At 60.4% G+C, this 27,077-nt stretch overlaps 2 protein-coding genes across 5 annotated transcripts in view; one reads left to right on the top strand and one right to left on the bottom strand.

Annotated features, from left to right (window-relative positions):
• Positions 1–253: 253 nt before the first annotated feature.
• On the bottom strand, positions 254–774 carry LOC116584834 (non-histone chromosomal protein HMG-17-like). The gene has a single exon (XM_032333731.1). It carries the CDS (start codon positions 699–701, stop codon positions 312–314), a length of 390 nt encoding a protein of 129 aa, XP_032189622.1. The 5' UTR covers positions 702–774; the 3' UTR covers positions 254–311.
• Positions 775–3,174: 2,400 nt separating this feature from the next.
• The window catches only part of SH3TC1 (SH3 domain and tetratricopeptide repeats 1), a 48,959-nt gene continuing 25,056 nt past the window's right edge, over positions 3,175–27,077 (top strand). Inside the window, exons 1-5 of one of the 4 annotated variants that reach the window (XM_032333716.1) lie at positions 3,175–3,305; positions 22,547–22,759; positions 23,666–23,740; positions 25,620–25,747; positions 26,910–27,015. In XM_032333716.1, the coding sequence (XP_032189607.1) occupies positions 22,594–22,759; positions 23,666–23,740; positions 25,620–25,747; positions 26,910–27,015 (475 nt within the window). In that variant the 5' untranslated portion in view covers positions 3,175–3,305; positions 22,547–22,593. Of the gene's footprint in view, positions 3,306–17,251; positions 17,471–21,906; positions 21,964–22,546; positions 22,760–23,665; positions 23,741–25,619; positions 25,748–26,909; positions 27,016–27,077 lie in introns of those variants that run through there. The other 3 variants (XM_032333720.1, XM_032333715.1, XM_032333717.1) reach the window with 3 other exon arrangements.

Here is a 27,077-nt window from a genome sequence, read left to right as displayed (position 1 = left end):
CTTGGGGGTCAGGTTCCAACAGGTCTCTGGGTTTAAGGGAGTTGAGTCTATGTTGAAGGCAGAGAGGGAGAAGAGGACATAAAAACTGAATTTTAGTTTTTTCCATGCCACCAAGGGATTTGTACCCAGGCGGCTCATGGGTGTCAACGTCAAGGAACCCCTCCTCCTGGGAGCCAAGAGGAAGTTTCTCAAAACTAGGAGGGAAAGGTGTTTTTCCCCGTGTGTCAGTCTAGCTTCAGAGATATTCTATTAGTGACATATGCCCTTCCCCCAAAACAACAATGAAGTGTTTTGTGTGTTAACAACATAGCTTAAAAAAAAAAAAAAAGTAAACCAAAATTCTGCATTTTTATAAAACTTGATAAAAAAAATAGTATTTCAAACTGTACAGTCACCAGAAGTACACAGTTACCAAAAATGCACACCCTTCCCTTGGCATCTCCAGCACCTTCAGCTTTCTGTGCCTGGTCTGTTTTGGCATCTCTGTTTTCTGCTGGGTTATTCCCATCCTTGCTGGCATCAGCTTTCCCCTTTTTCCCTTTGGGTACCTTCTCTCCCTTGTTTGCTGGGGCCTTTCTAGGCTTGGGCTCTGGCTTTGGAGGAGCAGGTTTAGCAGATAACCTTGCAGATCTTCTCTGCGGCTCGTCCTTCACCTTGGCTTTATCTCCTCTAGCATCCCCCTCAGCCTTTCTCTTGGGCATGGTGGCGACGGCGGCGGGACGTAAGCGCTGGACGCGGGGATGTAGCGACGCGCGGGCTTTGGCCGGTCCGGGGGTCGTCTTCTTCTCAGGTGCTTTGTTTTTAAGTGAATTCTGGACTCCGTGGGGAAAGCGCCAACCATCTCATCCACGCCAAGGAAACCCTGGTGTGTCTTGTCCTGATTCTCAGCCCATTGACAATGGGTTGGAGATGGAGGTGTGGGAGTGCTGTGTCACTGAGCGAGTTCTCAGGACCACGCATGGGGATGTGGGGGGAGGGCATGATCCCGCAGGGGGCTGTCTGGCAGCTGGGCGAGCCCCAGCTCTATGACCATGACCTGCAGAGCTCCTAGCCCAGCCACTTCTAGCTCACACAGGGGAACTGAAGCCCAGAGACAGGTGTGTATTGTCTGCAATGGAGCTGGGATGAAGAACACGGGGGCCCTGACCCAGCTCGATCCTGAGAGAAGCTACCAGGCCGGGGGAGCAGAGCTTCTAGACCCCAACATTCCTGCGGTGGGAAATCCCACAGTAGAACCCCCCAGCCTGGGAACTCTCAGGGTCAGACAGTGTCCACAGTGCTGTGGGGCCTGGGACCTTTGTCATCCCTCCTGGGTGCAGGGCCAGTGCCAACCCGGCTGGTTGGTCAAAGCCTTTGCAATCAAAGGTGCAGGCAGGGGAAGCCTGAGTGAGGGGCTGAACCCCTGCAGACCCTCCATGACCTTGAAGCCCCAGCCTGGGGACCCGCACACTCCCCTGGGCGTGGATGGCGCCCTGCAGGTCAGTGCAGGCCTGCGGCATTGTCCAAGAGCTTGGAGAGTCCCTGGGAGCCCCAGAACGCTGGGCGGGTCCCTGGGGACTGGCCCCGGGGGAAGCCAGGTCACAGCTCTGTCCCTGCAGGGCACCCACTAGTGAGCCCATGGAGCTGCCCTGGCTCCCCCTGCCAAGTGGGCCAGGTGGGAACGCTGCCCTGTGTAGCCAGGCTCCGGGATTTTCCGGAAGAGCAGGATATCTGGCTTACTTGTGGCGTCTCTACCCCTTGAATTGTGGAAAGGGATTCAGAGACTCTCGAAGCTGTGTGGGCGGAGGGCAGCTGATGGTGGGTGGTGCTCACCGTAGGGGACGGGAGCTGGGAGCTCCAAACCCTGGCCTCCTTCCTGGAAGAAGCCGTGTCCTGGGACCAGACACACAGCAAGCCCATGAGGCTCTGCGCAAAGCCAGCCTAGGTCTCTAGATGGAGGGATGGTGTCAGGGCTGTCGGCCAGCAGAAGCCCATCCAACGCTGTAATGGGAAGTGGGCACCCAGCCCCCAGGCTGGGCCCGTCCTGCCTGGGCTCCTCCATGGAGCCAGCACATCCACCCCTGTGGCTGAGAGGCAGTCACCAGGATGCCTGGTGAGAATACACATCGGGGGTGTGGACAGGCACTGGCTTGGGGCCCCCACACTTGCTAACCTGTTTATGCTCCCAAACACTGATAAGCTGAGTGTCTGCCTCCCTCTGTCTGAAGAACGGGACAGAAGCACAAAAAGGTTAAAAAAAAAACTTGCCAGATGAGGACGCAGTGGCCCTGATGGGGGTGCTGTGAGGTGACTCTGCTCATGGCCTGATTATCTGAAGAAAGACGTGCCCTTTGGGACTGGGATGCTACTCAGACTCACCTGAGGACCCAGGTCACTTGGGAACTTGTTTAAAAATCCATATTTCTGGGGCACCTGGGTGGCTCAGTGGATTAAGGCCTCTGCCTTCAGCTCAGGTCATGATCCCAGGGTCGTGGGATCGAGCCCCGCATCAAGCTCTCTGCTCAGCGGGGAGCCTGCTTCCCTCTCTCTCTCTCTCTGCCTGCCTCTCTGCCTACTTGTGATCTGTCTGTCAAATAAATAAATAAAATCTTTAAAAAAAAAATCCATATTTCTGGGCCTGACCTGGGAGATCCTGATATGGCAGGTTTGGAGTCTAGAATCTGATTTTAAGGACAGCCCAAGTGACTTACGATGAACAAATATGGGTCACAGGAGACGCTGCCGGTCTTTACTGACCCGCTGCCGGCGTTACACTGGAGCCTGGCACACAGTAGGTACTCAATACGTGTTGGCGGAGTTCCCCAGCCAGCTGCCCCCAGGCCCAGCTACAGAAACCAGGCCCCAGAGAGTGGGGAGCTCTCCTCGGCTCAGTGAAGGCAGGGCCCTCCCAGAGGCTTCCCAAAGCACCTGCACCCCCGCGTTGGGGGGTGGTGGGGGGAGGTGAGAGCCTCTGGGATCCTACATCGCCCTCTCCCACCCGCCCCAGGCTGCTGTTCTCCTGGGGCTGCTCTTCTCTTCCCAGCTCGGGAATGCTGACCCGGGACTTCCTATACAGATACGCCGGAGGAAGGTCAGGGAGGAGACTGGGCCCCTTCCAGGCAGGGCGGGCTGCTGCCGCTGTGGGCGTGACCAATGACCTGGGCTGACTGCTCGGGCCACCTGACTGGGGCCTGGAGGGCCTGGCGGGCTGAAAACGTGCGCCTTCCTGTCCCGCCTGTGCCAAGTGGCCGGCCTTCCTGAGAGCCCCAGACGGCCACCCGAGGCTTGGTGGCAGCCCCAGGGAGCCTCCCTCCCTCCCTGGCCGGGTAAGTTCTAGGGGCCCTCCCTGCCAGAAGGAGACGCCCCTGCACTGCAACCCCCAGTCCCATGCTGGGGGCCGCTCCCAGGTGGGTCCTGGTCAGGCTGGGGTTCAGGCGGCCACGGGAGGGTATCCTGATGTCCCCACGTCCAAGAAAGGGGCGGAGAGCTGGGCGGGTGAAGCTGGGTGTCGTCACGGTGGCCATGGTGAGATGGGGTTGTGCCTCCCCACCTGTGGGGGCCTCTGCGGGGTTCAGGAGGCTGTTGCCCCAGGGGCTCTGATCCTGGCTGAGCACCTGGGAGCAAGTGGTTCTATATCTCTGTGCCTCAGTTTCCCTGTCTGTAGGGTGAGGGCGTCCCAGGGGCCCAGCACAGGTCTGCACTTGGTCAGCGGCCGCTCTCCAGTGCTTTTGACCTGGAGCAGAGCAGGAGCTGTGGCTGGCGGTGGGGGGCAAGTTTACAGTTTACCTTTGCCCTGATGCTGCCCTGCTCCTCTGTATACTTCAGCACCGGGGTCTCTGCACCCTTTTTCCTCCAGCCTCCATGCTAGCCCCCAGGGGCCGGAGTCCTAGCAGCCCTAGGGACAGTGGCTCCTTCCTTCAGGGAATAGTGGAGGGGCAGCGGGAGAGGGACGGGGCCTGATGTGGGAGGGACAGAGGGGAGGCTCTGTCCCCCCGTGGGGGAGTTTGCACAGGCTGACAGGGTGAGGGGCCTCTCTGGGAGCCCGGGGCCAGGTGCGGCTCCTCTCCATGCCTCCATTCCTGGGTGTGCACAAGAAGCCTCGTGACTGCCCCTTCCACAGTGGTTGCAGGCTTCTCAGGGGACCGGTGGAGGGGTCCTGGTCCTTGATTCACAGAGAGGCCGAGGCTGTGGGTCACACACCCTGCCCAAGGGTAGCCACTGGACTAGAGTGGTGACTAGAGTGGTCCTCCCAAGGCCTTCCAGGGTGAACCCAGATCTTTGGCTCTGCCCACCCCCCACCCCTATGTCCTCCGAGCCCCGCTGAGGGAGGCTCCCTGGCCGGCCCAAGGCCACAGCCTGAGGACAGGGAACTTCGCCCCGGGGCCGTCGGGTCCAGGCCTGGCTGCACCTGTGGAATCTTCCGGCCGTAAAGTTTCTCTCTCCACACACCTTGTGAGTGTCTCGGCTTGCTGGGACTGTTTGGTTGTTTTAGGACAGTTTTAGATTTACAAAACAATTGCCAAGATAGCACGGAGTTCTCATAACCCCTCCTACCCAGTCTCCTTTGACTGCTGACATCTTACATTAGATGGGTACATTCGTCACAACCGAGGAACCAATATTGATCCATTACTATCAGCTAAAGCCCACACATGGTTCAGATTCCCTTAGTCTTCATCCAGTGTCCCCTCCCCCATCCCAAGATCCTGTTGGGGACATCAAGTGACATGCAGCCGTCCCATCTCCCCAGGCTCACCTGGGCGGCGACGGTTTCTCAGATGTCCCTGGTTTGCGATGACTTTTGTGAGGAGTCCTGGCAGGTGGTCCGTGTGGCATCTTTCCGTGAGGACTGGTCTGATTATTTCTCAGGATCCGTGGGGGATTATGGGTTCTCAGCAGGGGGTGGGGGGGAGACCCCAGGGATGCAGTGCCCGCCCGTCCCATCAGGTCAAGGGCACATGCCATCAATGTGACCTGTCACAACGATGGTGACTTTGACCCCCTGGTCAAGGTGGGCTTTGCCAGGTTTGCCTGTCCCCTAGTCCCCCTCCCGGCTCTCCCACGCTGTGCCCTTAGTGGGGAGGTTACCGTGACCCACACACACCTGGGGACTGGGGGGGTCCTCTTAAGGGTCACTGGGAGCTCTCCTGCTCAGGACATTTATCCCTTCTCCCTCATTTATTTGGTCATTTATTTATGTTGGATAGACTCACGTACTAATTTTATACTTTGGGTTATAATCTAGTACTGATTAATTTAGTTGCTCAGATGTTTCTAGCCTTGGTCATTGGGAGCTCTTTCACTGGCTCCTCTGTCCTTTGGCACACCCCATGTGTGTGATTTCATTCATTCATTCATTCATTCATTCGTTCATTTATTTACTTCATTACTTGCTGGCGCCACAAGCCAGGCCTATTGTGTACCTTTGCTGGCCTAGCCCTGGAGTCAGCCATCCTTCCAAGGGTCCTGGTTCCTTTAGTTGAAGAATGGTCTTAGGAAGCGAGATCTGTGTGTGCTCTGAGTGTACCTCTTGCTACCTGGGTCTTTTGGACACCGATCTATGAGTATACTAACCTATGTGTGTGCATCTCTAAGTTGGTGGCTGTGTGCATCTGGTTCGGGTGCGCAGGTCTAAGCACTTGCCCAGGTAAAATGTGTCTCCACATCTCATCCGTCCCCATGGGGACCATTCCGGTCCCCTCTCCTTCATTTCCTCCGGCCCTGAGAAACTTGGCTTTCACATCTGCCCTCCACTACTTGGTTGTTCAGACTCCTGCTGCTTCTCACGCATGGGGAGTGTAAGAATTGGTCCCCCTGCCCCGTGGGGAGCCGGATGACCAGCTGGAGCCCAGTGCAAACGCGTGGTTCCTTTTGGCTGTTCATGTGTGGGTAACATGGTCCTCGTCGTGTCACGCGGCCTGCATCCCAGCGTCCCCTGACCTCCTGCACCCACAAGGCTTCGTGCCGCGTGCTGCATGCTGCCATGGTCCTTGACACACGTGTGACGTCATGTAGCCGCTGCCACTGTTGCCGTGACCGGTTCACTGCCTGCATAATGCCCACACTTCCCCTACTCAGCCTTTTGCGCAGCCGGCCAGCGGGCACCCCCACCCCCAGGTGACAGCTGGGTGTTTTCCAGGTGCTGCTATTAGGAGGAGCTGGGACCCCTTGTAGTGGGGGCAGTGGGCGATCCCGGGCTCAGGAGGTGGGGCTGCAGGTCAAGGATGTGGTTTTCTAGGCCCTGGTGGCTCCGCAGCCCTCAGGTCACCCGCTTGCACCTGCCCTCCTCAGTCCACCACGAGTGTGCGGACAGAGGCTGAGTGTTGCTGACCCGGGAGGAGACGGAGGCTCCTGGGGCTCTTTCTGCATTTCTCACTGCGGGGAGAGTGAGCACAATTTCACCTCTTCACATCCTGGGTCCTCACTCCTTCTCTGTGGAGTGCTGGGTCCTCTCTGGCACGGAGTAGGGCCGCGTTGACTGGGGCTAGCTTCTCAGGGGCCATTTCGCTAAAAAATGCCGTTGGGGAGGGGACCCAGGCCCAGCCCAGCTCTGACCCAAAATCAGTGACATGTTTTGTTGGTTGAAAATTCGAAGGAAAGGGGGCTGGGGCAAACACCAGACGGATCCCAACGGAAGAATGTGCTCCAAAGACGGACCTGGCTGGGGCTCCTCAAAAGTAAGGTCCCGAGAAACAAGGACATTCAGATGGGGGGTGATGCTCCATGCTCCGGGGACAGACAGGAGGGAAACACAGATGCACTTGCACGAAGCGTGGACCTTGGTGCATAAGGATGGGTCCGAGTTGTGCACTGAGTGGGATAAACGTGCCACAGGAGCGTGACACCATCATTGCCTGGCCTGCCGTGCCGTCTGCCTTCCCCGACCCTTCCACACTCAGTTCCTGTTTGTCTCATGCCTTTCTCGTGTTGATGCTGGGCTTTAGCTCAGGGAAGAAGAGCGTAGGGGTGACGTGCCATCCTCATCACGTCACAGCAAGGATGGGGCCAGTGGCTGCTGGCGTCGCCCTGATCGCCAGGCCGAGCTGGTGTTTGTCAGGCCCCACAGAGAACGAGGCTTTCCTGCAGGTCCTCACGGCGCTCCTGGGGGTGGGGGTTGTGCTCCCCACTGGAGGATGGAGAGGCAGCGTGCGTTAGCTGGAGTTTTTCTGCTGGGAATATTTGTCTCCCCTCCATTTACTTAGATATCAATCGCTTACTTACACTAATACGGACCTCTGGGTATCTCTTCTGTATTTCAAGTTATAACCTAATACTACTCTGTTTCTGTGCTCTGAGCCTCTAGCTTTGGCCACTGGGAGCTCTTCACCGGCTTCTGTGTCCCATCATTGTGCGGGTCTATCCATCCGTCACTTATCCCGCCCTCCCTCCCACCTCCTACAAGGTGGCACTACAAGATGCTCCAGGCTTGGTGTTTAGCCCCGAGGGGAGTGTACGTCACATGCCAGGGCCCAGATCATAGCCTCCTCCTCCAGGCAGTCTTCCCAGCTGTCTCCAGGCAGGATCCTGGTTGTCTGGTGGCCCCTGGCTCTCTGGTGCTGTCTGGTTTCCATCCATTTTCTGGGTTACCCGTAGGCTGAGCGCTCTGGGGGCAGGGCCGTCTGACGCGTGCTTGCCCCAGTGCGCAGGGCTGGTAAGTTCAGGATGGGCAATGTGGCTAGTCCCCCACTCCTGCCCTCATTGAGCAGCAGTGACAGTAGTGCTCTACTTTGTGCGACCCCCCTCTGCACACCAGGAGAGGCTAGAGCCCTTGAAATTTTGCCCTTCAGCACCCCTGCATGGTAGCACGTGGCCAGCGTGGGAATTCACAGGGCGGGCATGCGGGGTGGCTGGACAGCAGAGCTGCCCTCTGTGAATGCAGGAGGGCTCTGCTAGGGAGAGGGAGTGGAGGACATGCCCATCCCACAGTGAGTGAGGGGGACCCCAGGGCTGGCACCCTGGGCTGCTGCCAGAGCAGTGTCTCAGCCTGTGAATCCTCGCAGCTGGGCAGCTGGCGTGGGAAGGTGCAGGTGGGATGTCCGCAGGCAAGGGGCAGCGGGGCAGAGCCCATGGGGCAGGGGGCCGCGGGGAGGAGACGGAGACCCTGACCCCACCTCTCCCATGTGGGTCAGAGGGTAAGAGTGCTGTGTCCCAGTCCTGCCAGGCGCCTTCCCAGGTGCTCCAGGTCTCACCAGCCAAGGCTAGGAAGCTCACTGGCAGCCGTGCCCGGCTCCAGGCCTGAGTGCTTCCCTCCGGCCCGGCAGCCTCCCCGGAGAGCTGGGAAGAAGGCCAGCGCCTGGAGAGTGGGCAGCTGGAAAAGTCAGCATCTGTCCAACTTACCGTACCAGTGGTGTGTTGCTCAGGGGTCTGCCCCTTTTGCGCCTTTAGACAGGTGGCCCTGTGCCTGCGGGCTGGTGTTCAGTGTCCTGTGGGGTGTGGCCCGCCCCCACCCCCTTTATTGACCCTGTGTCTCTGTCATTAAGCACATTTGTGTAAGGCCCAGCTATGCCCCCAGGTGCTCCCAAAGGTGCTTCCCAGAGGTGCTCCCTCTGTGCTAACCAGGTGACGGTGTCTACAGGGACCCCAGTCACAGCACCACGGGCTCCGGACACTCCAGGATTGCAGGAGGGTGGGCTTGTGTGCTCAGGGCGAGGCTGGGAGGAGGCAGAGCTGAGGGAGATTGTGGGGAGTGGGGGTCAGAGCCTGGTGGAGCAGGTGACCGGGAAGAGGGACATGCGGATGAGGCCAAGGCTGGAGGCTCCGTTGTCAACAGGAAGAGGGGGCTGCTGGTGCTGGTGACTGTGGCTCAGGGGAAGGTGGGGGAGCTGTGGGCAGTGGGGGGGCGGGTGTCCAGTTCCCCTCCCAGGGGAATGCCCTGCGGCTCCAGCTCTGCCGCCAGGTCTGAGATAGACGGCACCCTGGGCTGATGCACGCAGACAGGAGGTTCTAGAAGTCCTGACCGGCGGGAGCTCCCGGGGCCGGTATAGACAGAGAGGAGGAGCAGGCGCAGGAAGAGGAACACCAGGAAGGGGGAGGAGGTATGCAGTGGGGTTCTGAGGTCAGCTGGGCTGAGGAACCTGGGAGGAGAGGGCCGCTGGAGGTGAAACATGAGGGAACTGGCTGTGTAGACGAGGCCGGTTTTGAGGGGCCATGGCTGGGTGAGGCCAGGCTGAGGAGGGAATGAGGAGGTGTTGCCAAGAGGGGAGCTGAGAAATGGGAAGCAGCCAAACAGACCCCCTGAATGTTTTCAGTGACCTGGGGGCTGACAGTGTCCCCCTTCTCCGCCTCAGCACCGCGCGAGGGGAACTTCCAAGGGGCCTGCGGAAATTCCCACCTCAGACCTCCATCCAGCCGCCTCCCTTGACCTGGGCCTGGTTTCCAGGGAGATGGGTCCTGGCTGGGAGGACTTGCGTGCCCCGGGAGGCTGGGGTTGGGTTAATGTTTGCATAAGCCTGGTTCCAGATCCACCTCCTGGTGACTGCGCTGCGGAGAATGTCCAGAATTCCAGCCCAGAATTCCACCCAGGGGCCCACCCAGAGTCAGGAATGCTGGTGCTCTGGGGACTGAGGTTCTGCGGGATCGGGGTGTCCCTGGGGTTTCATCTGTGAGCAGGGGTGGCTGAGACCTCTCTACCCCATATCCTCCATGCTGTGCCCTCGGGTCACCCCATGACTCACAGCCAAACAGTCCAGGGGGCTGGATGTGCCTGTCCCTCAAAGGGAGAAACTCGGGTGCTCCTGGGACTGGCCACTCCCCTGTAGTAGAGGAGGGCCCCCCTACGGTGTGATGGGAGGACACGCTCCCAGGGCCTTGCTCCCCGGATGGGCCGTGAAGACAGCCTTTATGCATTTCTGATCAGCTTCCTCTGAGGACCCAAGGTGCCTTATTGGGGATGCTGAGAAGGGACACCCCTCCTCTGAAGGCTCTGTTTCTGGCCAGGTCAGATGAAGGAGCACAGTTTGGAGGACTGCCCAGCGGATACGCCCGGGCACCTGGCCAGCTCTCGGGCCGGCCCTGCCCGGCTAAGGAGGAGCTGCTGCACCGCCGAGTCAGCGGGTCCCTGGCTTGAGGGCGCCGCCTGTCCTGATGGGGTCGGATGACCATGACCCGGGCCATGGCAAGGGTGTGGGTGTCTTCAGTCCTGGTGGAGCTCGGGAACTGCTGACAGCTTCCTGCAGCCCAGTGCCCCGGCCCGGGGTGACCGTCTGTCATCAGAAGCCTGTTTGGTCCCAATATCTTTGTTTTGCAAAGTGTAGTTCCTGAAATCTCGGGGATTAGAGCTTTACTCGTCTTCGGGGTGGTTTCAGCCACTAAGGCAAAAAATAACAAACACGGGCTGAGTCTCGCTGAGTACGGCCCCCTGTTCTAGCCCTTTCTGTGTTTCTTGGGGCAGCTGGGTGCCAGGCCCCAGGCTGGTGACCTCTGTCTCTGTCCCCAGACCCCGGCGTGCTAAGGACAGGCATCTCTAGCCCCACCTTCCCAGTTCTGTAGACCCAGGCAGGGTTCAGGGAAGTGCGCATGCACTGTGGAAGGTCTGAGGTGGTTCTTTGCATGTTTGCCTGTCTGGGAGACGGCACTAGGCTGGGTCACATCGGTATCTCGCAGATGTGGAACCAGAGACCAGGACAGACGATGGGGTGTTGCTTAGCGTGGACCATGCGGACATGGGGACCCGCTTTCCTGCAACCCTGGGGGAAGGGCCTTCCCTTCCCGCATCTTGGTTCCCCATCTGTAAGCCTGTTACCCAATCACCCATCTTTATGTCGTGCTCATCTCCTGTGCTCTAAGTGCTGGGTCTTGCTGATCCGTGACAAGTTAGCTGTCTGTGTGTGCAGTGACTGTCGTAAGCAGGGTGGTCAGCAGGACCCAGCTCTATGCAGTCAGGATCCTGTGCTAGCCTCAAGCCCGTTCCCGTCCCTGGCACCAGGGCTGGCCTCCACCTCCTCTGCCTGAACCTCTATATATCCCAGTCCCTTTGCAGCAGGGAATGCCTTTGAGCGGACTCCTTCCTGCTTTGGTGGGTGAATCCTGAGATGCTTCCCACAAATCCCCACCCCACCCATTCTCTAGAGCAGGACCCACTAGAGGGCTGAACCCAGCCTGGGTTTGTCGATAAGATTTTACCAGCACACCGAGCCCCTGCTTGTTGATCGTTTTGGGGACTGCTGCCTCCTTGGCCTTGTCTGTTCAAGGTATCCGGGACCCACCCAACAGCCCTTTACAGAAAGCGTAGCCACTGGGCTCTACACTTGCCCGTGTGGCCCTCGCGTGGCTTGTTTCTACTGCCCAGGGCCCCAGGTGAGTGGGGAGTAGTCACATAGCCCACCCCGCCCCCCACCCTGAGGGTCTGCACATTCCTGAGAGTCAGAGATCTGGCCTGTTGTGGATTAACCCTTAGGGCAAGAGTGTGACCCAGCCCCTCCAGCTTCCATGGTGGAGCAGGATTGTCTAGGTGGAGGTGGGGTTTACGTGCTCTTCTGTCTGGCCCTGACCCTGGGAAGACCTTTACACCCCCTCTTTGCCTAGGTCCTCTTCCTTTGAGACTTGGCCCAGAGGCGTCCACCTCCAGGAAGCCTTCCTTGATTTCATCCTCCTCTCCTTTCCATCGCAGGCTTCCCTTTGCCACTGCAAGGATCGAGCTACATCATCCCAGTCTGTTTCCAGGTCTGTCTCCCCAACTTGTCTGCGAGTCCTGCCTGGGTGGGGACCTGGAAGGCAGAGCTCAGACAATGGAACCAAGATCGTGGGTGGTGGGGAGAGGTCCGAACCCCAGAGAGCAGAGCTATCTCAAGGTGTGGGACCAGGAGGAGCCTGAGCCATGTGCCAGGGAGGCCGTTGGGGGATCCCAGCTGGGTGTCAGGGACGCCTGGGTTGTCACAGAGAATCAGGGGTGCTTTAAGAGGACACGACAAGTTCAGAATCGCCTTTTGTCTTCATTTGTCTCCACTGCTTGCTACCTACCCCCTGAGGTAAACAATAGAAATAAGCAGAGGGAGGAAGGTATTTCTCAGCCCCTACATCTGGCCCCTGCATCTCATCCTAGGGCTCTGTCCCTACTGAGTTGGCGTCCAAGTCTGAGCTGGTGTCCAGGTCTGAGCCAGGGTCGGGGTCCAAGCTGGGGTCAGGGTCTCATCTAAGGTATGGGTCTGAGCCAGTGACTGGGGTGAGGGTCCGAGCCAGGGTCTGGATCCGAGCTGGGGTCCAGGTCCAAGCCAGGGCCAGGGTCTCAGCTGGGGTCTGGGTCTGAGCTGGGGTCCAGGTCTGGATCTGAGCCGGGAGCAGAGTCTCAGCTGTGGTCTGGTTCTGAGCCAAGGTATGGGTCTGAGCCAGTGTCTAGGGCCCGGGGTCTGAGAAGAGGCCAGGGTCTGAGCCGAAGTCTGAGCCGGGATCCAGGGTCTGAGCCGGGGTCTGGGTCTGAGCCAGGGTCAGGGTCCAAGCTGGGGTCCAGGGTCTGAGCTGGTGTCCAGGGTCTGAGCCGGGGTCTGGGTCTGAGCCAGGGTCAGGGTCCAAGCTGGGGTCCAGGGTCTGAGCTGGTGTCCAGGGTCTGAGCCGGGGTCTGGGTCCATGTCTGTGGTCCTAGTTTCTGGCAGGAGTTGCCTCAGGACTCTGAGGAGGAGAATGTCTCCCTGTCTAGGACTAGATTTAGGGAGAAGGAGGGGCCCCTATGAACACTCGGAGAATGCCCTAGAATATCCTGCAGAAGGCTTGGCTGAGGGCTTCAGGGCTGTACCCCTCCCAAGGTGCAGACTTTCCCAAGGGAGGGACTCAGAACCAGTTTGGGGACTTTCCCCGTGCTTCCTGGGGCGCATTCATCTTGAAGGAAGCCTTTAACCGTCTTCCATGCAAAAGATGCTGAGGAGACAGGGACCCAGAGTGGCAGTGTGGGTTTAAGGGAGCGCAGAGTGCCAGGTCCCCCCTTGAGGAGGCCTTGCCAGGGGATCCTTGTCCGTGTGGCTCTCCAAACCTCCGGTTCCTTGCGAGACGCCCTGAGGCTGCAGGGAGGAGGTGGCCAGGCCAGCCTCCTGCCCTGGGCTCTAGCTTGGGACATGCAGCCGCCGTCAGTCCCTGGGCCTCCGCAGACACACGTGCTTTCCCTGTGGTGGTAACCGTGCCCGCGGTGTCCACACTGGCTAGAAAATGTGTCTCTTGCCTTTATCCTGGGAAGCCATCCCTCTTCCCCAAAGGTGCCTGTTCCTTGGCCAGGGAAAGAGCCTCCCTGGGGTGGTTTGGTGGCTTCCTCTGCAGCGCCCTCAGGGGGACGGAGAGGCTTCCGAGGAGGAGGGCATGAGAGAGAGCTCTGGAGACGCTGAGGCTGTGGACAGCCGGGCAGCACCCACAGGTGCCTGCACACCCTACAGTTCAGTGAGGCGTCACCCGTCCCTGTGATGGGAAAGAGACCAAGGCGAGTTCTCTCTCTCTCTGAATTGCTGCCTGAAGAGAATTAAAATCAGGGTTTGGTGCTGGAAGACACAAGGATCTGATTACAGCGAATACTCCAGACTCGGATGGGACTTGCTCACCAGAGCTCCTGGGAATTGGGCTGTGGTTTCTCAGGCTGCTTGTCTCAGGCCTTAGAGACTCGGGGCATCTCCTCTGGCGCCGGGAGAACCTGAGACCCCAGCTGTGTGCAGGTGCCGCGGGGTGGGGGGGTGGACCTGAGACCCTAGCTGTCGGCATTGCCCTCGGGCGGGTGACCCTGGACAGTGGCCGCCTCCATACCCATCTGCCTCGGTCCAGCGGATGGCGCTAAGACTCACACTGGGAGGGCTGTAACCCCTGGATCCAGCATCTCCTTGGCAAGTGACGATTGGAATTTATTACAACAGTCGTGCCAGGCCCCAGAGGTGTTGCAGGTGTCGGGAGGCACTCAGAGTCCTCCAAATCTGATTCCGCCGTCTGCACGGGGCAGAGTGAGGCCCAGGGAGTGATGGGCTTTCCCAGAGGGACTTAGGACTGGGCTGTGCGGGCCTGCCCCATGCCCACCCTGTAGTGGGGACCCTGGTTTGGAAAGTCCCGTGGCATAGAAAGCACATGTTCTTCCTCCAGAAGGCTCTTGGGGTACACTTGCAGAATGTGGGTATGCCCTGGAATTGGGGTGCACAGTGCAGAGTCAAAACCCTGGCTTGGGGTGTGCTGTGTGGATTTGGGGTGCGATGTGCAGAGTCAGTGCTGGGCACAGTTGGGGAAGCCCTTGGAAACTACCCCCGGCCTGTGGCCAAGAGCACAGCTGTGGAGACAAACAGGATACAGGGTCCTGGGCCCCCAGCAGGGGACAATGGCCAAGAGAGGAAATGTGTCCAGGCCCTTTTATGGATGTGGAGCTCATCTGGGACTTCTTTCAGTATAATTTCCAGAAAAACAGAGAAGAAGCCAGGCATCTTGTGTTTTGCACATTGTGGGGTGCTGAATGTGGGCTGACGGTCCCAGCTCACAGACAAGGGACGGAGGCTGAGAGGAGCAGGGGCTCCTCCCTCCTGGAGTGGATTGGAGAGGTACCCTTGCCCAGCTTCCGCCTGTGGCCCCCCGGGCCCTGCCCCGCCCCAGGGCTGAGAAACCAAAACCCCAAGGTCCTGTGGCCAGCACAGCAGAGCTGTCCGGCAAGGTGCTGTGCCTGGACGCAGGTGCCCACCTCCCACCCCATGCTGCAGCCTGAGCTCTTCCCTCCAGTGAGCTGCCCAGAGGGTGGTGGAATCGGGGGCTGGGGGAGGCTGTGGGCCCATCTGCAGGTCCCAGGTGCCAGTGACAAGGGGGCCCGGGGCACCTCTGTCTGGAGAGAGGAGGCAGGCTCGCCCAGGGGAATGCCCCCAGCGGGGGAGCACCCACCCTCCAGAGAACGTGCAAGAAATCCAACTTCTGGTCCTTGCGAGGGGTAGGGCATCACCGTTTCCACGGCTGTGAAGACAGAGGCTCAGGGAGTGGGCTGTACAAGGCTGGAGGCAGAACAGGACTGGAGAGGAGGGGGGAGAGGGAGAGGCAGGTGTCTTCCAGGAAGGGGTGATGAGGACTTACCCCTCCAGAGGAGCTTCAGGACAGGGTACCTGGACCTCATTTGCCCCCGCCCCTGGGCCCTAAAGGTGGGCAGGAGAACGGGGCCTCCTGAAGGCCAGCAGGTCGCTGAGGCCGAGGGGAGCCGTGACGGGTGGGCAGGCAGGTGGACATCAGCATTCACAAGCCGCCCTGTCCTCCACCCACTTCCTGTGTCCATTGGCATCTGGGAGTACGGGGCGGGATGGTGGCCCCACAGTTGTATCCATGGGAACCTCTAGACATGATCTTGTTTGGGAAAAGGGTCTCTGTGGATATAATTAAGGTAAGGGTCTTGAGACGATGTGGGCCCCAGATAGAATACGAAGGAGAAAAGCCACAGGGAAGGTGGCTGGCTGCTGATGTGGGAGACGGAGTGATGTGGCCAGGAGCCCAGGAGTGCCCTGGAGGCTGGAAGAGGCGGGAAGGACCCTCCCGGAACACCCAGAGGAAGCACGGCCTGGCCTGCATCTTGGTTTAGAATTCTGGCCTCCAGACTGGGAGGGATTAGGCCTGGGTGACTTTAAGGCTCCCAGTCCGGGGAGCTTTGTCCTGGTCACCCCAGGGCATTGTCACAATGACGGTCACTGCTGTCCTTCAGAGAGACAACTGCTCCCACTCCACGGAGGGGACAGCCCAGCTTTGAGTGGCCACACCTCCCAGTGGAAAGGAGGAGCTGCCAGTGGGAGCTGCCGCCCCCGGTCTCTGGAACCCACTGGGTAGCTTGCGATTGGCCCTGTTAGTCAGCTTGCCGTTATGGGGATGGTGAAAAAGTCCTCCCCAACCCCTGGATCCCTCTGTGTGGTCTCCATGCAGTGGGACCTGGCCAAGCTGGGTGTGCTGGGGGCCCAGGTGTTAGGCCTGGCTCTGCGGGTGACCTGCTGTCCCACCCCCGAGGTGAGTGGCTTGCCTACTCTTGGCCTCCATGGCCCACCCTGCCCAGTGAAATGCCTGGGCTCCAGCCCTGTGGGGAGGGAGGGGACTTCAGGACTTTGGGGCAGCAGCGCATGACCCCAGGATGGGCAGCGTTGTGTCACCTGGAGGCAGCTCAGCCTGGAGCAGTGGTTTGGCCCCGTGTCATTCCTGGTGACTTTTACCTGGAGGGGTGTCTGGTTGTCATGGGTGGGGTCTGGGGGGTGGCCTGGGGAAGACTGGCATCTAGTGGGCGAGACCAGAGATGCAGCTGGGTCCCAAGTGTGCACAGCAGCCCCTCCCCCGTGACAAAGAGGCATCACCCACATGTCAGTGGTGGCACCCTTAGTACCCTGGCCTGAGGGCTCAGTGTCTGTCAGACTTGGTTCTGGGCCCTTCTAGTCATCACTGGCCTTGGGCATATCCCACGACCTCTCTGACCTCGGTTTCATGTCTGCAAAGCAGTCACCTGAATTAGAATTAGAGATTTTTCCTGGTGTTAATCCAGGCTGTGTGTGTATGCCTGGTCTGTCTCACACAGGATGGAGGAGGAGGTCACTGTCCTGCTCCCGATCCCTGGAGCTGGGTCGGAGCTGGGCCCCTGCCTCAGGGAGGGTGTGAGGCTGCCCGCAGTTCATTTCCTGCTGCCCGCAGTTCATTTCCTGCTTGTCCCAACTCCCTGGAGCCCAGAGCCCCGGGGGCGGGGTGTCCCAGGCCCAGTGGGAGGTCAGCAAAGTGGGGTGGGGTGGTGGTGGTGGTGGTGGGAGTCTGTGATCTGAGAGGCTTCTGTCCCTGGTGGGCCAGTAGGCGGGGGCAGCACCTGGACAAGGGAAGGGGGTGCACATGTGTCTGTGTGCGCGCGCACAGGTTTGGTGTGTGTGTGCAAGTGTGCGTGCATGTGGGCATCTTTGCGTGTGCACACGTGTTGTATCGTGTGTGTAGTACATGTGTCATGTATGAATGTTGCATGTGCACACAAGTGCCATGTCACACACATGTGTATGTGCGTATCGCGTAGCAATGCTGTGTGTGGCGTGTGTGCACACATGTGTTGTGTGTCGTGAATGTGTATACACGTGTGTCGTGCATGAGTTGTGTTGTGGTGTGTGTGTGTGCCCGTGTGTCGTATGTGTGTGCACCGAGTGGAAGAGGAACAGAGTAGAGCTGAGGGTGGCTGGGCCATGGGGCGGGCAGCTGGGCACTTCCCCAATCCTGGGGACTGGGGCAGGAGCCGGGGTGTTCCCTAGCCTCTGTCTCCTAGCTGGTGGGGGCTGGGCGGTGGGTGGGACAGGCCTGGAGCCAGTCCAGGGAGGAGTTCAGGATCCGCAGGAGGCGCCCTGGGCCTGCCTCTCACCACCAGCCCCAGCTTCGGTGCGGTGCAGGGAGGAAGTGTGGCAGGAAGCAGGGGGTGGTGGTGGCCGCTGCGCAGCCAGCCGGGCCGTGGGCGGCTGCCGCCTGTCCTGGCCGCCAGAGACAGCCCGCAGGGCCAGCCAGCCAGGAGCCGGGAGCGGCCCCCCGGGGGCTTGCCATCCAGCTGCCTCTGGGGAGTGGGAAGCAGGTACCAAGGGGCGCTGGGGCAGGTGGGACGAGGATGGTCTGGGCAGGCATGGTCCGTGGAGCTGGGGGCTGCTGCGCAAGGGGGGCTCGAAGACTAGCCTTCCACTTTCACTTTCTTGAAGACTCTTCTGCTTCTTGGGATGGTGGGGAGCAGAGCTGAAGTCTGGGGAGTCCGGAAGGCTGTGGGTGCCCGGGAGGAGACCGTAGCCAGCAGACAGAGCCCCTTGCTTCTGTGATCTGGCTTGACATACCCCCCTTCCCGTGGGCACTCAGCGCGTGCCAGGGTCTGGATGAGGCGCAGAGCCTAGCCAGCAAGAAGGGAGTGGGCCCCCACCTTGAGGAGGTTGCCACATGGGGCAGACACCCCAACGGATAGCACGAGACATCCCAGGGCAGCTCTGCAGCTCTGACCTGGCCGGTCTGAGGTCACCACCCCAGGGCCTCTTTTCCGTCTGCTGTGGGGATGCAGGGGCACCAACCAGATGGGTGTGGGGGAGGATATGGACCCAGGACTTGTCATGCCAGGTCCTGTGCTGTGTACGTGCTCCCAGAACACCACCGAGACCCTCTCTTAGCCCCTGCCACTGGCCAGCTCTGTCTGTGGCAAAGCAGCATTGCAGGGAGTAGGTGGAACTGGCTGGTACTGGAAGCTATGGCTGAACTCCTGGTGGGAGTCCAGGTGGGGCCGAGGCGGGGTGCCTGCAGGGTGAGGGCAGGCCCTCCAGCCTGTGTTGGAAGCCCATCTGAGCCCCCTGGCAGGCTGTGCCCCTGGGGCAGCGCACTGAGCCTGGGAAATGGGCACAGTGCTGTCCCCGCCCACAGGTCATCAGGAAGATGAGATGGACATGCTCAGTTAGCACCTGAGGGTGGCGGCTGTCCAGTGATGGTCAGGGCCACTGTCGGGGACCAGGACGCATGATGTATGGTGCGTTGTGTGCCCATGATTCTCACAGGATGCCGCTATGTAGGTGGGGTCCACCTGCACCCCCCCCCCCCGCCCTGCAGAGAAGGAGAAGGCACGGGGGTCGCAGGTGAACAAGTGTCCCCAGGCTCGGCACGCTGGGGGGCTCAGGGTGATGGGAATTGGCTGCAGGGGAGGGTCCTTCTCTCCTCTTCTGGCTCCTGGGGCTCTAGGCGTCCCGGGCTCCTGCCCATACCCCTCCATCTGGCCTCTGTGGTCCTGTGGGCCCCCCGCCCCGTATCCATCTGCGTCCCTCCTCTCACAAGACATCGACATTGGATTAGGACCCCCTCCCCACCGGTGCAGCGTGACCTCATCCTAATGAGTCAGATCTGCAAAGACCCCATTTCCAAGTAAGGCCACGTTCCAAGGTACCAGGATCTGGGGCGATACCATTCAGTCCCAACCAGGGATGACCAGACGACCCCCTAGAGGTGCTTCGTGGTGAAGTAGACAAGGCCTCCATGGGCCCATGAGGTATTGGTTCTGTATGATCCCTGTGAGGGCTCCGATCAGAACCCCTGCCCCCAGACCTGCTCAGGGCTGGAACGGTACTGCCTCTCCTTTTGTGGAACCCACACATGTTCGGTCCCAGCTGTGCTCTGGAGTGCCTTCAATGTAGTCTGTCGACCTTGTCATGGGGCAGGCGTGTTTGCTCTCACGCTCCTGGTGGGGGTGGAGGGGCAGAGTGAGGCAGAGAGAGCTCTCCCAGACCTGTAGGAGCACGCAGCTCGGTGCTCCTGAGGTCCCAGGACCCGGGGCATGGGAGGCCAGGCCAGGCGGTTACAGGAACCGGCGGGGAGGGGACTATCCTGCACAGATTGGGCCCACTTCCTCATCTCGCCGGGGACTAGGAAGTCCCATACTGAGATTGTCGCTGGGGCCCGGCCTGCTCAGGCCCATCATCGCTAGGCAGGTGGGAGGGTCTTCGAGCCGGGGAAGCCTTCCCTTTCCTCAGGAAGCTGTCTGTGAGGCAGTGGGGAGCAGGCCCGCGGGTGGGACTCAGGTACTGATGGGCCAGTCCTGACCCAGGGCAGACGCGGGCAGGACGAGCAGCTGCCACAGGACGGGGCAGGATCCTGGGAGATGACTGGTTGGCTGCTGGGGGGATGTGGCCCGGCGGGGTGGGAGGCTCAGACGCCCTGGGTGGGCTTCAGAAGGGAAGAGAAGAGAGAGGGCAGGCTGGCCTCCCAGCCCTTGTGCGTCCTGGCCCCGACACCCGACTGTGGCTGGCTATGTGCGAGAGCCGCGAGGTCCGGGATCCCAGTGGGTGAAGCCACCAGGTTGGGCTCTGCTGGGGTCCGGGGAGGGCGGCCAGCACACAGAGCTGTGTCCCGAAAGGTGGTGGGGGTCTTCAGTGCTTTAGGAACATGGAGACAACCCCGGGACCAGGGCGTGCGGGGTGCCAGGGCCAGAGTGACATGTAAGCCCTTTGACAATGCTATGTGAAGAAGGTTCTGGGCATCTGTGGTTCCGACAGGCCTTCCTCCCCTGGAACAGGGAGCAGCCACCTTGCCCGCTGCTCCCTGGGCCAAGCAGCTCCATTGGAGAGGAGCTGCTGGCCGAGCTGTGTGTGGGATCCCCTGAGTGCCCCCGGCGGTCAGGTGCTGCCTTCTCCCCACCCCCCACGCTGTGCCCCATCCCTCCGAGGGGGTTCCAGACCAGACTCAGGTCCTGTTGGGGGTGGGGGTAGGGACTGTTGGAGGCATGGCTTCTGTAAGCCTTGGGGGTCTCGGGCTGCTAGGGGACTGGACAGCCTGCTTCATCCCAGTTTCTCTGCAATGAGGGGCTGTTTGGGACCAAGGCCGTGGGAGGGGCACCAGATTAGTTCGGTCAGAAGCATGGGGTGTCCTGCTTTTGCAGCTTCCAGGGCCACTCCAACTTTTCTGTCTCTTTCTTGTCTTTTTCATTTGGATTGTAGAAGTGATCCTGGCTTGTGATGGGCTGAAAGGCCGGCCTTGCCAAGCCCTAGCAGTGATGATTCTCAACACATAGGGGAGGCTCCAAGGGGCTACCGACTGAGCAAAGCCCCTGTGGGTTGAGGCTCCCCCAGGTCCTGTCCAGGGAACCCAGGAGGTGAACTCAAGGGCTGAGCGGTGCCCCTGGGACTCCTGCTGGAGTCCAGTGCACAGAGGCTTTTGGGACGGGAGGACACCGGTGGCTGGACTGGGTGTGTCTGGTGCCAGGCAGTGGCTCCCACGGGACCCCTGACCTCAAATCCCCAAGGACCAGGAAGGAGGGTGGGCAGGGGGCCTCGCTACTGACCCTGTGTGTCCTGTCCAGCTTGGGAGGAGCAGACGGCAGGAGGGATTGGCTGGCTCCTCTGGGATCAAAGGGTTGGGAGTCTGGGGGTCTGGGAACCCATTGTTGCTCTGCAGCTACCCAGCTATGTGGCTGCTTGGGCCACCCGTGCTTTGCTTGGTCAGTTCTGAGCCCTTGGAACAGTCGGAGCCAAGGTGACCTCGGGCCTCTGGCTGGCTCTGCCCACCCCACCCCCACCCCCATTCTTGTGGCAGTGAGGATGGCCACCGGTCAGGCCCTCTGCACATGGTCTCCATGGCCCCCAGGGGCCTTGCTGACTGCCCAGCCCCCTCCCCTCTCCTCCAGTGTTGCCCATCACAAAACTCGCCCTGGACTAGCAATGGCACATACAGGAGGTGACGAACCCCTGTGTCTGAGGCTCTCTGGGGACCTGGTCCATGTCCAGTTCTTGGGGGAGGTCTGGAGGGAGGTGGGAACAGGACCAAGGCCTGGTGGGGGCTGTCCAGGCTCTGTCTTGAACTGTGTCCATCGTGGGGGTCCGGCTCCCCACCATCCACCAGGATGGGGGGTGGCCAGGAAGAAGCCTGATTGGCTTCTGGGTTGGCATTGTTGTCCCTGGAGAGGGGACCGGAGGGTGCCTTCCTGTCCCCGGGTGCTCCGTGCAGAGGGAATCCCTGCCGGGCTGTCCTGGGTTTGGTTTGAAATCTGAGAGCTCAGTATCAGGGCTCGGGGGGCCCACAATGAGGGTGTTCCCTTGCTTGTGCGATCTAACTGTACTCTTGGCAATGTTCTGGGCAAGCCAACAGGACCATCCCTTGTCTTCTCTGTCCCCAAGGCTTCTCCTATCTCTGTGGCTGCAGCGGGAGGTCTGCCCCTGCCGTCCCCAGCCCTGGCTCCCCTCTTGCCACCTTTGCCTCCACCCCCGCCCCCACGTGTCCCATCTGAAAGGGGATTTAGTGTCCTGTGTCCTGACTGGTGACAAAGCCCCAACCCCAGGAGCACGGTCTGTGCATCTGTAACAGCCTCTCATCTCTGACCCCAGGAAGGAGTGAGGCATAATGACCGCTCTCTTGGCAGTGGGCGGGGGGCGGGGGTGGCGAGGGCACCCTGGAGTGGGGAGCCATTGCCCGTTCTGCCTCATTCTGCCTCGGCCACTTCCTTCTTCTCTGCCATCCGCCACCTGCTTCCTTCCCTCCCTGGACGGCCCTTCCTTCCTGACCCGTGGCATGGGACGGTGTTCCGGGGCCCTTCTGGAGCCCAGGCCTCTTCCGGTGGGTGAGGCAGAGCCCTCTTGAGCCAGCTGAACCCGGGGGTGGTGTTATAGGGAGCAACGGGACCTCCTGGGAACCCAAGACCAGATCACAGCAGAACTGGGGCTTGTGGGAAGCGGAACTAGGTGAGAGTCTCCGGGGGTGGTGGGTATCTGTTCCGGCCGGAGCAGGACGGGACGTGTGGTGGGCCTGCTCCTGTCCGAGGCACCTGGGTGTCCCCCGAGGACTTCTGCTCGGTTCCCATGTCTGTCCTGCATTGGTGGGAATGTTCGAGCAGCCGTAACAAGTCAGGCTCTGAGCTGCTTCCTGGGGTTCGTGGGTGACCGGCCTGCATGGCTTCCAGCCACTGCACCTGGGCCACGCTGGCCCGTGTCTCAGAGATAGCCTACGGCGGGGGCTCGTTGTTGCTGGAGAAGCAGCAACAGACTCACGGCAGAGCTCTGACAGATGTGCAGAGGGCGGCCCGGCGAAGGGGAGGGCATCTCTCCTCCCGACCCCAGCCCTTGTGGCAATGTTCTCGGGCACCTGCCTGTGTTCCCGGGGAGGACTCCCTGCTGACCAACACCCTTTCCTCTTCCCTCAGCGGCCAGGGAGCATGCGGAGCCCCCGGTGCTAAGGCCACTGCCAGGCATGGAGGGCCCAGTGGAGGAGCCAGCCCCGGGGGGGAGAGGGCCCACAGCGGCACCCTCGGGAGGCAGCGGTGGTGGTGGCCACAAGGTCCCGAGAGTGGCCATGAGCGCATCGGTCGTCTGGGAGCGAGCAGGGCCCAAGGAGGCCAAGGCTATGGTCGGAGGTGGTGAGTATAGTGCACGCCGTCTGCCCATTGTCCCACAGCCCATGAATGGCACAGGGTCTGCACGGTCAGTGGGTGTGTGGGGACAGACGCCTGTGCCCAGTGAGTCACCGTGAGGGACGAGGGCCCCAATAGTGTTTCTCCAGGAACACAAGTGTGTCAGTGACCAGAAAACCGGCACGTCAAAGGGGGAGGGTCCAGAAAGTTCTGGAACGGCGCCCCCCCACCCCAGGCCAAGAGGGCACGTGACTCCTCGGTGAGTGACAGCTTCAGACGGGCTGAGACACAGCCCTGTCAGCCCGAAAGCCAGGGTTCCTTTTGGGCTGCCCCCTTCTGTCTGTGGTCAGCAGACGGTCAGCAGACGGTCAGCAGCAGGACAGTATCCCCTGAGCAAGTCCACATATCTGTCCCCAAATATGTAGCAAAAGTGATTTTGCGGGTGGTGTTAAGTGAGAACCTGAAGATGGGAAGGTAAGCCCGGGGTCCGAATTGGAGACCTTGACGTTGGCCTGGCTTCTGGCTTGGAAGGTAGAATCAGAGCCACAGGCCAAGGGTGCAGGCCGACTCCCCTGGGAGCTGGGGACATGCTCTCCCCACGGAGCCTCCAGGAGGTACCAGCTCTGCTCATGCTTTGGTTTTAGCCAGTGAGATGGTTCCCGAATCCCGCCCAGCAACACAACACACTGGTTTGTTTTCAGAGGCCTCCAAGCATCGTCTGTTAGAGCCAGGGAGAGCCTCACACCCCCTGTGTCCTCCTTGGGCCTTTGTGACCTAGGGGCAGGGGACGTGAGGGGTGGGGGTTTGTACTGGTGTGGACACACCTTGTTTCTTCCAGATTACCAGGAGCATTATGCCCTCACAGCCCAGAGTTGCCTGTTCTGACCTTGACCCCACTGTGCTCTGTTACAGATGCCACTCCTTCCCCTGGTGGCTCCGGGCTGGCTGCTGGGACCCCTCCAGTCCAGATGGGCACCTACCCCACAGGTAGACCTGCGCGGGCACCACAGAGTGCGGCAGGGTTTAGTCCGGGTGGAGCCGTGAATGTGGGCTCCCTGGGTGTGCCCCCTTCCCACTGCAGGTTCAGGAATGTCTAGTCTCCAGACCCCCAAACTGGGGATCACTGTGGGGGAGGGGAGGATGCTAACGTGAAGATGGCCAGGTCCCGCGCCCAGGTTCCGATTTGGTCTTGCTGGGAGATAGGGCCCAGGACTGCACTTCCACTGGGGGCCTGAAGGCTGAGTCCATTGTCCCAGAGGCTGGGCCACATGAAGGGGCGAGACTCTGGGGAGGGGTCGCATGTGGGACATGTGGGAAAACCAGACCAACCAGCTCACTGTGTTGTGGGCGGGCTGTGGGGGGTGCAAAGGGAGGGGTAGGGCCCCTGGGAGAGGTGGCCAGGACAGCGTCTGGGGAGGGGGCTCCGAGGATTGGCAGGATTTCTGTATGGCGCACACGAGGGGAGGCAGCCCTGTGTGGTAAAGGAAGATGGGGCGGTTAGAAGCCCCCGGACCCTGAGACCCCACTTGCTGCCCCCAGTGGGGGTGGCCTAGAAACCCCACTGTTGCTGGCAGTTCACCTTGGTGTCGACACCCGCCTGTCTTCCCACATTCCTTCCGGGGACCCGGTGCTGCCTGTGGTCGCTCACGATGACAAGGGGGTATTGAGCAAGCAGCAGATTATTTTGGGTCTGAAAATGCCGCCCGCCCTCTTACGGGAGAAGGAGGCGTCATGTCTCAGAACCAGTTGTGAAATGTTGGGCTTGCTTCCTGCTGGGGGAGTGAGTCTGATTCCAGACTCCAGAGGTCTCCATACTGCCCTCCTCTTCCTCCCCCTCCTCCTTGGTCTCTTTCTCCCCCCTCCTCTCTCCCTTCCCATCTCTCTCCTCCCCTTTCCCTTCTCCTGCTCCCACTCCCTTCTCCCATGTCCCCTCCACCCCTTTGGAGTAGCTCATGCTCTGGGGCTCTCAGTAACACAGTTGGGGGTCCTCTTAGGGGGCAGGGATGCGGGCGGGCAAGGGGCGTTTGAGAGTAGATGTGAACTGCAGAGCAGCCTGTTGGAGGCCAGGATTTGTTCTGGAAAGAGTGCTCCACATGGACCACGTGCAAAGGCCCTGGGGCAGTGTGTGTTTTAGGGGGAGGGATGTCCTAGAGAGCCTGGAGCGGCCCCAGCGTAGAGGGGAGGGAGAGAAGAATTGATGGGGGCAGAGTAGAGCCAGAGGCTTGAGGCTGTGCTGGTAGGAAGGTAGAAAGAGCTTGCATCTTACTATCCCTGAGCAGGAAAAGCCTGCATCCATGCCGCCCAGTATGGGAGCCACACAGTTTATGTTTTCATTTAACTTAAATAAAATGAAAAATCTGATTGCCACAGTTGCACTGGCCATATTTCCAGAGCTCAAAGGCTCGACATGGCTGGAGGTGGCCTGGGAGGGTTGAGAGCGGGGCGTGCAGCCAGCCAGAGCTCCCTGTCAGGGGGCCCTGGGGTTCTCCGTGGATCAGAGGACTGCGTGGTGGGAGGGCAGGGCCTGGACAGCTGCCTGGGGCAGACCTATAGGACCTGGGCCACAGAGAGGGGGCCCACTGTGGGTTCACCTGGTTTTGCAGTTCATGGGGGGACTCAGGTGCTATGTGGTGCAGGGAGGTGTCCTTGGTCTGAACCAGGTGGGGGCTGGGGGCCCCTTTGGAAATGGGAACGACAGGGTGGGGTTGGGGTTGGCTTAGAGGACAAGATGGTGAGTCCTGGGACGCCTGTGGGTGATCTTCTGGTGCTTGAAGGCCCCTGTCTGGTGTGGTGGGGAGGTCGGGGCTGGAGGTCACAGTGACTCTGGTGGCTTTGCTGAGTGCTAGCTCCGTGCTGCCCCTCCCAGACCTGACCTTGCAGCTATTGGCTGTGCGGAGGAAGACGGGGCTGCTGGACCCCAGCCTGCAGCAGACCGTGAGGAGCCGGCTCCGCCTGCTGGAAAATGACAGCCGGGAGGTGGCCCGTGCACTGGGGGTGAGTGCGGCTTCCCGGGGGGCCTGGGAGGTTGGAGGGGGTGGGGCCCTTTGGAGGGGCTCCAAAGCTGAGAAGGGGGACAGAGGACGGGGTGGACCTAGGAGGAGGGCTCTTGATGCTCAGCTCTCTGTTGCTGAGGGGCCAAGGCCACAAAAAGGGAAGACGCCCCTAGAACTCACCACGTGGTGGCACTGTGATTGTCCCTGGCTATTCTCCTGGATGTCTGGGTCAGGGAGCCACTGATCACACCTGCAGATCCAGCCACATGTGGCCCGTGGTGCTCCCAGGGTGTCCTCTCTTTCTTCGTGCTCCCGACCCTGCTGAGATTCTTAATGTCTCTGTCATGGGGAACGGAAGGGACTGGCGTGTGCTGATCTTACTCTGATGATGGGGCCAGGCCCCTGTTGGCCTCTGCACAGTGGACTTTCAGGCAGGACCATGGCCCACGAGGGGGCTGGGCTGGGCAGCCACCAGGTGACCTTGTAGTAAGCCTGCCTGACCTTGGCCTCTGTAAACCCAGTTTCCCCAGCCATCCGTCAGGGATATTTGGTGAGGTGTGGATCCTGCAAACGGCCGGGAATCTCAGCCCAGTGCTCTGCAGCGGGGCCGCCCTGGGTGACGCCAAGCCAGGGGCAGAACCCCAGCTGTGCCATGTACTAAGGATCAGACCTCAGATAAGAAACGTGGCCTTAGTTTCCGGTCTGTCAAGCAGACCCCAGAGTAGCCCCTCACACACGTACCCTGTGCCTTCTAAATGCTGGTGTTCAGTTCATGCCCAATCACCCCGCGGGTGTTCATGGGATGGGAGTCAGAGGAGGGGGGCGCTGGAGTTCGGACAATCCCCGCATCGGTGCAGTGGGAAGGGCTGGGAGGCAGGGTTGGGTTGCATAGGGCTAAGAGCCCAGCCTTCTGGGAGAACCTGCTTGTCATGGAGGGTGGGGTGGAGCATGGAGCCCCCAGGGGCTCCAGGAAGGAGCAGGGCATGGCACAGGCACTGGGGAGCCATGGCTGGCTTGAGAGCCCCCCTCAGGTCGTAAAGGAATTGGCTCTGGGCTTCCACCCCCGCCTGGTCACCTGTGCAAAATGTTTCTGTTGTGCGGCTCTGTCCTCTGGGTGATCAGATGCCCAAACGCCCCGACTCGGGACTGTTTTTTCCCCTTAGGAGTTGTCAGCCAGGCTGCTATCTATCCACAGTGACCAGGCACGGATCGTGGTGACCTTTAAGACTTTCGAGGAAATCTGGAAGTTCTCCACCTACCATGCTCTTGGTAAAGTGGGGCCCCTCTCAGAGCAGTTGTGGGAACTCCACTCAGAGGACACTTGTCACACA

This window comes from Mustela erminea, chromosome 2 (assembly GCF_009829155.1).
Source record: "Mustela erminea isolate mMusErm1 chromosome 2, mMusErm1.Pri, whole genome shotgun sequence".
Lineage (NCBI taxonomy): Eukaryota > Metazoa > Chordata > Mammalia > Carnivora > Mustelidae > Mustela > Mustela erminea.
This window is presented reverse-complemented; position numbering and strand designations above follow the sequence as displayed.

Bases quoted from the DNA above. Each gene is read 5' to 3' on its own strand.
- LOC116584834 (XM_032333731.1), bottom strand. From the start codon at position 701: ATGCCCAAGAGAAAGGCTGAGGGGGATGCTAGAGGAGATAAAGCCAAG.